The 11,516-nt window shown below is 42.7% G+C and overlaps 1 protein-coding gene across 1 annotated transcript; it reads left to right on the forward strand.

The window, feature by feature from the left end:
* Window positions 1-4,080: 4,080 nt before the first annotated feature.
* Window positions 4,081-9,804, forward strand: LOC116353947 (G-protein coupled receptor 12-like). The gene is made up of 3 exons (XM_031791779.1): window positions 4,081-4,613; window positions 4,861-5,147; window positions 5,360-9,804. Exons 1-3 carry the CDS (start codon window positions 4,311-4,313, stop codon window positions 5,943-5,945), a joined length of 1,176 nt encoding a protein of 391 aa, XP_031647639.1. The 5' UTR covers window positions 4,081-4,310; the 3' UTR covers window positions 5,946-9,804.
* Window positions 9,805-11,516: the final 1,712 nt, after the last annotated feature.

Below are 11,516 nucleotides of genomic sequence, written 5' to 3' on the forward strand. Positions count from 1 at the left end.
AATCTATTGAGGTCAGATTGAATTGATTTGAGAATTCTGTTAAAGTACATTAGATTCATTTTATAATTTGAGATGAAGCTGAATTTATCTATGAACTTCAATATGTTTAGGAGCAATCGAGATGCATTGTCTATTAAAATATCGGCTGCGTGTAACGAGACGAAGTGATCAGTAGATTTGAGGGAAATGGGTCTTACTTCCTTTGATTGAGGAATTGCTTGGGCCGGAGGTTCCATAGATAAATAAAAATAGCAGAGGAGAAATCGGATCACCTTGTCTGCTGCGTCTAGTGATTCTGAATGGATTGTAGCACATATTGCCTGTTATAACTATTGCTGAGGTATTGGAAAATAGTATTTTAATCAAATGAATGAAATTGGAGCCAAGAGGGACCAGAGATATGACCATTCACAGATTTTTATGCAGCGAGAGATAACACAGATGGAACATTTAAGATATATATATATTTTTTTTTAAATTTCTACCTTTATTTAACCAGGCAAGTCAGTTAAGAACAAATTCTTACTTTCAATGACGGCCTAGGAACAGTGGGTTAACTGCCTGTTCCGGGGTAGAACGACAGATTTGTACCTTGTCAGCTCGGGGGTTTGAACTTGAATATGTAATAGTTGAGGATAAACTCTTTTTTAACTAACCCACTTTGGTCCGTGTAGACAAATTTGGGTAAGTAAATATCGAGACAGGACGACAATATTTTGGAAAACAGATTAATATTTGTGTTTATCAAAGATAGATAGGATGCACTAGTGAGAACACTTTTTATTTAACCGGGTAAGTTGACTGAGAACACATTCTCATTTACAGCAGCAAGCTGGGGAATAGTTACAGGGGAGAGGATGAACAAGCCAATAGTAAGCTGGGGATGATTATGTGACAGTGACAGTATGAGGGGAAGATTGGACATTTTGCCAGGACACCAGGGTTAACACCCCTAGTCTTACCATAAGTGGCATAGGCCTATGTGGAAGGCTGACATAGGCGTATGTGGAAGGCTGACATAGGCGTATGTGGAAGGCTGACATAGGCAGATGTGGAAGGCTGACATAGGCAGATGTGGAAGGCTGACATAGGCAGATGTGGAAGGCTGACATAGGCAGATGTGGAAGGCTGACATAGGCAGATGTGGAAGGCTGACATAGGCAGATGTGGAAGGCTGACATAGGCAGATGTGGAAGGCTGACATAGGCAGATGTGGAAGGCTGACATAGGCAGATGTGGAAGGCTGACATAGGCAGATGTGGAAGGCTGACATAGGCGTATGTGGGTGGATTGAGATGCAGCCCATGCAGATATATCTAGCTTAAACTGACAGATTTGGTTGGGGATCCTTTTATTGACGCAAGGGTGCATCAATAGACTTTAAACTTTTTTTTTTATAAAGGCAATTTTCTTTCCATTATGGATACATTTAAGAAAAGTGATTCTGCCTTCTTGGTCTTCGCCTTTACCCAAGATGGTGATTTTGAGTTTCTTATGTATCATTATGAGTACACCGTTAATGTTTGGAGATGATTTTAAAAAACAGTTTGTACAAATGGTTCTGCATTCTATGTGCGTCCTGATGGAGCCGGTGTGTTCTAGGAGCGTTGCTATATCAATATGGTTTCATACTGGGATTTCAAGACAGCTGGAACCTTTGATAGGCCCAATTAGGTCTTTCTAATTCTGAGAGGGAATAGCTAGTGTTGCCATTGTTTTTCAGACAGGAATGTTATGTTAATGATGTAATCCTTATCTTTAGTGCTGATACTGTAAGCCCATGGATGTAGGGAAAAAAACAGGACCAACAGGGAAACTCATCCATTGGTCGTATCCCACCCAGAAAACCCTCCCGGTAAACCACTCCTTGGCTATCCATATTTATTTATTTTTTAATTAAAGTGAGCCTTCTGGTTTTTATAAGGGATTTCAAAAGATTTATAGCATTTGCTTTTACTTTTGATACTTAAGTATATTTAAAACCAGAAACTTTTCGACTTTTACCCAAGTAGTATTTTACCGGGTGACTTTTACTTTTACTTGAGTCATTTTCTATTAAGGCACTTGTCAAACTCATTCCACGAAGGGCTGAGTGCCTACGGGTTCCCTTTTCCGTGATTGATTAATTAAGGTCTCTGATTAGTAAGGAACTCCCCTCACCGGGTTGTCTAGGTCTTAACTGAAAGGAAAAAACAAAAACACACAGACACTAGGCCCTCAATGGAATGAGTTTGACCTCTGTATTAAGGTATCTTTACTATTACCAAAGTATGGCAACTGGGAACCTTTCCCACCACTGATGGATGGGTGGGTTGATGAATTAATAGATGCAGTTTTAGTCGGAAGTTTACATACATTTAAACTCAGTTTTTTCACAATTCCTGACATTTAATCAGAGTTAAAATTCCCTGTCTTAGGTCAGTTAGGATCAACACTTTATTTTAAGAATGTGAAATGTTAGAGTAGTAGTAGACAGTGAGAGAATTATTTATTTCAGCTTTTATTTCTTTCATCACATTCCCAGTGGGTCAGACGTTTACATACACTCAATTAGTATTTGGTAGCATTGCCTTTAAATTGTTTAACTTGGGTCAAACATTTCAGGTAGCCTTCCACAAGCTTCCCACAATAAGTTGGGTGAATTTTGACCCATTCCTCCTGACAGAGCTGGTGTAACTGAGTCAGGTTTGTAGACCTCCTTGCTCGCACACACTTTTTCAGTTCTGTCCACAAATTTTCTATAGGATTGAGGTCAGGGCTTTGTGATGGCCACTCCAATAATTTGACTTTGTTGTCCTTAAGCCATTTTGGAAGTATGCTTGGGGTCATAACTTCCTGACTGATGTCTTGAGATGTTGCTTCAATATATCCACCTAATTTTCCTGCCTCATAATGCCATCTATTTTGTGAAGTGCACCAGTCCCTCCGGCAGCAAAGCACCCCCACAACATGATGCTGCCACCCCCTTGCTTCATAGTTGGGTTGGTGTTTTTTGGCTTGCATGCCTCCCCCTTTGCTCCAAACATAATGATGGTCATTATGGCCAAACAGTTCTATTTTTGTTTCATCAGACCAGAGGACATTTTTCAAAAAAGTACGATCTTTGTCCCCATGTGCAGTTGCAAACCGTAGTCTAGCTATTTATGGCGGTTTTGGAACAGTGGCTTCTTCCCTGCTGAGCGGCCTTTCAGGTTATGTCGATATAGGACTCGTTTACTGTGGATATAGATACTTTTGTACCTGTTTCCTCCAGCATCTTCACAAGGTCCTTTGTTGTTCTGGGATTGATTCGCACCAAAGTACGTTCATCTCTAGTAGACAGAACGCGTCTCCTTCCTGAGCGGTATGACGGCTGCGTGGTCCCATGGTGTTTATACTTGTGTACAATTGTTTGTACATATGAACGTGGTACCTTCAGGTGTTTGAAAATAGCTCCCAAGGATGAACCAGACTTGTGTAGGTCTACAATTTTTCTCATGATATCAAGCAAAGAGGCACTGAGTTTGAAGGTAGGCCTTGAAATACATCCACAGGTACACCTCCAATTGGCTAAAATGATGTCAATTAGCCTATCAGAAGCTTCTAAAGCGATGACATCATTTTCAGGAATTTTCCAAGCTGTTTAAAGGCACAGTCAACTTAGTGTATGTAAACTTCTGACCCACTGGAATTGTGGTGCAGTGAATTATAAGTGAAATAATCTGTCTGTTAACAATAATTGTTGAAAAAATTACTTGTTCATGCACAACGTAGATGTCCTAACCGACTTGCCAAATTTATAGTTTGCTAACAAGAACTTTGTGGAGTGGTTGAAAAAGGAGTTTAAATGACTCCAACCTAAGTGTATGTAAACTTCTGACTTCAATTGTAGATGTATATATATGGATAGATTGATAGAGTTGTGATGGACACCTCTGCTCTCTCTCTCTCTCTCTCTCTCTCTCTCTCTCTCTCTCTCTCTCTCTCTCTCTCTCTCTCTCTCTCTCTCTTTCCTCACCTTTCCCTCTTCATCCTCCCTCTCTCCCCCAACTCTCCCCTCATCTCTGCCCCCTGGACTCATATCCTCCTGTCCCTCTCCTCACCCTCTGTTGCATGATATACTACAGTACCCATAATGCTCTGTATTCTGTATCCAGTTTGATCTAACTAAACATGTTCCTAAAGCTAACACTATGGTGTCCCGCCTCCTTATTATTTCAATACAGTCTATCCCCCCCCTTCTTCTTCTTCATGATATACTACAGTACCCATAATGCTCTGTATTCTGTATCCGGTTTGATCTAACTAAACATGTTCCTAAAGCTAACACTATGGTGTCCCGCCTCCTTATTATTTCAATACAGCCTATTCCCCCCCCCCCTTCTTCTTCTTCTTCTTCTCTCACCTCCCTCCATCCAGATATGATCCTCTCCCTAGCTGCAGCTATGAGCAGCGGCGGCATCCCCCAGAACACTACTTCCTCCTCGCCCTTTGACCCCTCGCCCCTGGACCCCTGGCTTGACCCCTACCCTGACCCCTACCCTGACCTCCCCGGGGTTAACGCCTCCTCCTCCGACGTCCCCGGCCGCACCTATACCTCCGACCTTGACTTACGACCTCTGACCTCACAACAGGTTAGACATGATGTCATCAAGTTTAGTTTACTTTTACGATGTGATTGCTGATTTCATTGCTTTAAAAAAAAGTATAGTGACCTTTGGGTGATTTGAGAATTGCTTAACATATAAATTATAATTTTTTATTGTTGTTGTTATGATTATGATGATTTTTATTTTATTATTGTGGTTGTTATTGTTGTTATTAGCATTATAATGATGATAATCATAATAAGGATATGAGGATGATTATTGTCATCAACAGGATGTTAGCCCATGGGATGTGGCGTTATGTGTCACGGGTACACTCATCGCCTGCGAGAACGCTCTGGTCATCGCCGTCCTCTTCTACACGCCGACCCTCAGAGCGCCGATGTTCATCCTGATTGGCTCGCTGGCATTCGCCGACCTCCTGGCGGGTCTCGGTCTCATCCTGAACTTCGTGTTCACCTATCTTGTCGAGGGAGAGGTCGTGACCTTGGTTGCCACAGGGATACTCATTGCGGCATTCTCGGCATCCATCTTGAATATCTTGGCGATCACAGTGGACAGGTACGGTAATATTTATGTCTGTCTTTATATCTTACAATTAGATTTGCAAGGATACAGACGGTTTCAAACGGTTTGCGGATAGCTGCTTTGTTGAGAAACGTTTTACTTGCCATGACAGAGATATGCGGTGTAGTTGAATGCAGTGAATGTGCTAAAGGTGTAAATGAGAATGTAAAACACGGACTGGATTTCAAGTGTTCATTGCATTACAGGTACCTGTCGCTGTACAACGCGCTGACCTACCACACGGAGCGGACTGTCCTCTTCACATACCTGGTGGTAGGGGTCATCTGGTTGGTGTGTCTGGTTCTCGGCGTCCTCCCCGCGCTCGGGTGGAACTGCCTAGACGACCAATCAACGTGCTCAGTCTGTCGACCCGTCACCAAATCCAACGCCGTCGCCCTCGCTGTCTTCTTCCTACTGGTTTTCGCGTTGATGATGCAACTCTACCTGCAGATCTGTCGGATCGCGTTCCGTCACGCTCAGCAAATCGCCGTCCAGCATCAGTTCCTCGCCATGTCCACGACCAAAGGAGTCCAGACGCTCTCCGTGATTCTCGGCGCCTTCGCCACGTGTTGGCTGCCGTTTGCTATGTATTCTATAGTGGCGGATTCAAGCTATCCTATCATATACACATACTCTACGGTGCTGCTGGCGGCGTGTAATTCAGTCATAAATCCTGTTATATATGCGTTCAGGAACCCGGATATACAGAAGGGGCTCTGGTTGGCGTGTTGTGGGTGTGTCCCGTCAAATCTGAGCCTGAGACCTCGAGCCAGGACATCCAGTGATGTATAGGGAAGCATTGTTCATGGCTACGACCGCTCCAACCTCTCCCTCCGGCCCTGGACCTGGCAATGTCTAGGGAGGGGGTGTAGCGACGTATATAGAAGGGGTGCAGGATGATGCCGGTATTGGAGGAGGTGTGGGTGTATGCCTTCCAACCTAGCTCTGTGACCCAGGGCCTCCAGCAAACTTGGACATCCAGAAGAGAATGTGGTGGTGAGATCAAGGGACATGGGGATGACCACCCCCCTAGGATCGCCAGTGAGGGGGTAAGCTTTAGGGAGAGGACTCAGTGAGGTCAAAGGGGACCCTAAGGCAAGAGGGAGGGTGTGGGGTGGTGACCTGGCAATGTAACCCCCTTCCCATCCTTCTCCAGGGTCTAGATCAGAGTTGCAGGGGCGGATGCGGCTCTCCTTCATCAAAGGATGATGGGCCATGGACTGGACTGAGAAAGTCTGGGATGGTTTGCCCTGGGCCTAGGCTATACTGTAACCCAATGGATAGAGTTGGTGGTTCCGAACTGTGTGGGGCTCAGGTTGAACGCTTTACAATGCCACCTCAGTGGGGGATCATAGGCCTCTAAAAGGCTACTCGTTCAGAGGGTGAGCACGAGTAGTACAGCCTAAGGAGTGGCCTCGATGGAAGATGAGCTGGAACTTACTGATGAGCTAACTTGCTAATGATGAGCTAACTTGCTTATGATGAGCTAACTTGCTAATGATGAGCTAACTTGCTTATGATGAGCTAACTTGCTAATGATGAGCTAACTTGCTTATGATGAGCTAACTTGCTAATGATGAGCTAACTTGCTTATGATGAGCTAACTTGCTAATGATGAGCTAACTTGCTTATGATGAGCTAACTTGCTAATGATGAGCTAACTTGCTAATGATGAGCTAACTTGCTAATGATGAGCTAACTTGCTTATGATGAGCTAACTTGCTAATGATGAGCTAACTTGCTTATGATGAGCTAACTTGCTTACTGATGAGCTAACTTGCTAATGATGAGCTAACTTGCTAATGATGAGCTAACTTGCTTACTGATGAGCTAACTTGCTTACTGATGAGCTAACTTGCTTACTGATGAGCTAACTTGCTTGTGATGAGCTAACTTGCTAATGTTGAGCTAACTTGCTTACTGATGAGCTAACTTGCTAATGATGAGCTAACTTGCTAATGATGAGCTAACTTGCTAATGATGACCTAACTTGCTTATGATGAGCTAACTTGCTTATGATGAGCTAACTTGCTAATGATGAGCTAACTTGCTAATGATGAGCTAACTTGCTTGTGATGAGCTAACATGCTTATGATGAGCTAACTTGCTTATGATGAGCTAACTTGCTTATGATGAGCTAACTTGCTTATGATGAGCTAACATGCTTATGATGAGCTAACATGCTTATGATGAGCTAACTTGCTTATGATGAGCTAACTAGCCAACAATGTTGATGTGTTTTAGGTGGGAATGCTACGACCTTGAGGTTTTCATTCAAAACATTAGAAACTATCATGCCACAATGATCTTGTTGCTGATGATGACTAAAGCTCTTGGATAAAACACAAGCGTATAACGCATAACAGACAGACACGCAAAGCCAATATGAAGTCTGATTCATTGTTACCCTTGGAGAAGAAACATACAATATTTTGAAAAGCCCACAAGCCCCAAAAGGTTTCCCTGTTATCACCAATGCCATAAACCTCCCAATTTTGTATATATTTTTTTATACAGCTGCTAAGCAATGTATGTTGCCGGCCTACAGTCATGAGGTATAGAAATGCAATTACAGTCAAGTCATCGTTCTAGTAATTCTAGAAACACACCGGGCAGCTAAAACCGTTTCAGCACCACGGACAGCGAAACATAACGTCAAGACATTGCCAATGTGCATCAAAAGCTCATTTCAGCACCAGCGAGCTGATGCTTGTAGGCCCTACTTGATTCTGCTCTATGGTCAGTTTTTGCATTCTCCCCCTTACTGGTTAATTTAACCAATTTGGGAAGTGAAATCTGATTCTCGATCTGTGACTAAGGTCAAGGGAAATTCTATCCGGAGCCAGCTAACCAGACAGTCGTTTTAACACTTCTCACTGGTTGTACGGTTGAATAATTCATTGGAAAACAGGCCTGGTGTGGAGAGAAGGAGAAAACACAGCCCTGTGAGTTTATCTTTCCAGACAGAGCGAGAGGTGACAAAACGTGTGTCACAGCCGGGGCTCATGTTCGCAGGGCCTTTGGCGGAGTTTCAATCACTTTGTGGGGTGGTGGGTTCTAACCATTCTAGTTCTAACTAATGGTTCTAAATGACGCGGTGTGTTCTAACCATTCTAGTTCTAACTAATGGTTCTAAATGACGTGGCGGGTTCTAACCATTCTAGTTCTAACTAATATTTCTAAATTATGTGGTGGGTTCTAACCATTCTAGTTCTAACTAATGGTTCTAAATGCCGTGGTGGGTTCTAACCATTCTAGTTCTAACTAATGGTTCTAAATGATGAGGTGGGTTCTAACCATTCTAGTTCTAACTAATGGTTCTAAATGACTCGGTGGGTTCTAACCATTCTAGTTCTAACTAATGGTTCTAAATGACGCGGTGTGTTCTAACCATTCTAGTTCTAACTAATGGTTCTAAATGACGTGGTGGGTTCTAACCATTCTAGTTCTAACTAATGGTTCTAAATGCCGTGGTGGGTTCTAACCATTCTAGTTCTAACTAATGGTTCTAAATGATGAGGTGGGTTCTAACCATTCTAGTTCTAACTAATGGTTCTAAATGACTCGGTGGGTTCTAACCCTTCTAGTTCTAACTAATGGTTCTAAATGACTCGGTGGGTTCTAACCAAGTGACAGCAGAGGGAGTCTGTCATATCTGACTAGTATCCTTTTAGAATGATCATAGGTTGAAAGTATTGTGTGACAGGCAATCACAACAATTAATAGGTCTATACATCGCAATTCGATATCATTTGATAACATTAACGGGACTTGAAATAAAATGTCAACTGTGCCTATTGATTATGTACACATGGGTTTACAAGTATTGATTTAGGGAGACAAGTTAAATGATAACGATTGATCAACCCACGTCTGAAAACCGACAATGTAAACAGCATATTGATCCAAATCCAGAACATGGATCCAAATCCAATAGGGTTCTATTGATTATGTACACATGGGTTTACAAGTATTGATTTAGGGAGACAAGTTAAATGATAACGATTGATCAACCCACGTCTGAAAACTGACAATGTAAACAGCATATTGACTACTCTTCATGTCAGGTGAAGTGAACATGGATCCAAATCCAATAGGGTTGTATTGATAAGCTGCCGATGCATGGACAATAGGCAACAGCAGCACAGCAGAACAGAATGCAGGACCAGACTGGGACCAGAAATCAGCCCTGGCATTTCTAACAAACCTGTCCATTTATTTACTTGAACAATATTAGCCAGATAATGATCATTTTGCTATTAAAAACCGAAGTTAGACAGTCCCACGGGCTAAAAATGGACCAGTCTGCCCCTGATGGAATGTAAACACAAAACCACACTCTATGGGGTTTTATCTAAATGATTATATTGGCCGATATACCCCTCATTTCCCCTCTCTCTCAATGCTGCCTGTCTCAACACACGCTCCACACCACACGCCCCCTCTCTGTATCTCTGGACGTCTGCAAGAGAGGAGCCGACGCGTCTTAGCCTCAGCCGGATCAACGGTGCGGTGGATTAATGAGGTTTTACAAGGTGAGCCGAGCAGCGGTGGCATGAAATGAGGCACCAGGCGCAGCAGGGTAAAACAACCCACGGTTTCATTCTCCCACACACACACACACACACACACTCACACGCACACACGCACGCACGCATGCACACACACACACACACACACACACACACACACACACACACACACACACACACACACACACACACACACACACACACACACACACACACACACACACACACACACACACACACACACACACACACACACACACACAGACAGAGATTATAATGAGGTTAGTTTCTCCCTGAAAGGGAAGCTTGTAGTGAACTGATGTACAAAGGCTCCAATGACAGAGTTACTTGTGGTACAATGAGCATACTTTAGGTTAGTTCTTCATCTTAATGGAACGGCTTCCATTTCCTTGTCTCCGTTCCTTGTCTCCTTTCCTACACGACCTCTGATGGTTGAGAGACACTGACTGGATACGTGGTTAGTAAGGAAAGGAGATGAGGAGAGGATGCAAAATTAGACTATTAGGATGAAGCCCACAAACTGAACAGAAATTAGAGATTTTATAGTGCTGTCTTAAAAAGAATCATAATCATGCTTGTTTGCTCTCAATTCTGCAACTGTATCCACTGTTTAGTACAAACATCAACAGCAACACACCAACAGTGGTAAAATACTACTGTGGATAAAGGCCTGGTGATGTACCAGTCATGGTGATAGTCAGCTGTGTTGGGAAACAGGGACAGTAATAGGGCTTGGTGTTTCAATGGACAATTAGTTAAAAAAAAATGAAGAACAAACTATAACAGGCAACTCTCAAAATGGAGCACAGGACTAGACATTAACTTACTGGACGTTAACTTACTGGACGTTAACTTACTGGACAATAACTTACTGGGCGTTAACTTACTGGGCATGAACTTACTGGACGTTAACTTACTGGACGTTAACTTACTGGACGTTAACTTACTGGACATGAACTTACTGGACATTAACTTACTGGACATTAACTTACTGGGCGTTAACTTACTGGGCATGAACTTACTGGACATTAACTTACTGGACGTTAACTTACTGGACATGAACTTACTGGACATTAACTTACTGGGCGTTAACTTACTGGGCATGAACTTACTGGACGTTAACTTACTGGACGTTAACTTACTGGACATTAACTTACTGGACGTTAACTTACTGGACGTTATTAACTTACTGGACGTTAACTTACTGGACATGAACTTACTGGACGTTAACTTACTGGACATGAACTTACTGGACATGAACTTACTGGACATGAACTTATTGGACAATAACTTACTGGACATGAACTTACTGGACATGAACTTACTGGACATTAACTTATTGGACAATAACTTACTGGACATGAACTTACTTGATAATAACTTGTTCATAATGTTGATGATGGACTTTTTCTACTTTGTAAAATGGTGTCTTTTCTATAGTTTTCTATTCAGCGGGATGGACGAGCAAACAGTCACATGCTTTCCCTGTTAGGCTGAGCCCCGAATGGCACCCTTGTTGCCGATATAGTGCACTAATTGTGAGCTCTATGGGCCCTGCAAAGCAATGCACTAGATAGGGAATACGGTTCTATTGGGTCTGTAGTGTAGTCAGACAATGAATGCAAACCCAATTCCTCCAATTCCTTGAAAATGCAGATTCTGTAACTCTTCCGTTGGCCTTATCGTACCTAACTCCTCTGCAATAACGTTCAGTGTGTTTGTAGTGGATAAAATAGCTCCAACAGTGTTACTTACTACCGTGTACAGGTCAATCTCAAAAAGCTACAACTGAGAGAGGGGGAACTGGAAC

This window comes from Oncorhynchus kisutch, linkage group LG16, assembly GCF_002021735.2.
Source record: "Oncorhynchus kisutch isolate 150728-3 linkage group LG16, Okis_V2, whole genome shotgun sequence".
Classification (NCBI taxonomy): domain Eukaryota; kingdom Metazoa; phylum Chordata; class Actinopteri; order Salmoniformes; family Salmonidae; genus Oncorhynchus; species Oncorhynchus kisutch.

Bases quoted from the DNA above. Each gene is read 5' to 3' on its own strand.
- LOC116353947 (XM_031791779.1), top strand. From the start codon at position 4,311: ATGGTGTCCCGCCTCCTTATTATTTCAATACAGCCTATTCCCCCCCCC. The intron at 4,614-4,860 runs GTTAGACATGAT...TGTCATCAACAG, and splicing joins GACCTCTGACCTCACAACAG to GATGTTAGCCCATGGGATGT. The intron at 5,148-5,359 runs GTACGGTAATAT...ATTGCATTACAG, and splicing joins TTGGCGATCACAGTGGACAG to GTACCTGTCGCTGTACAACG.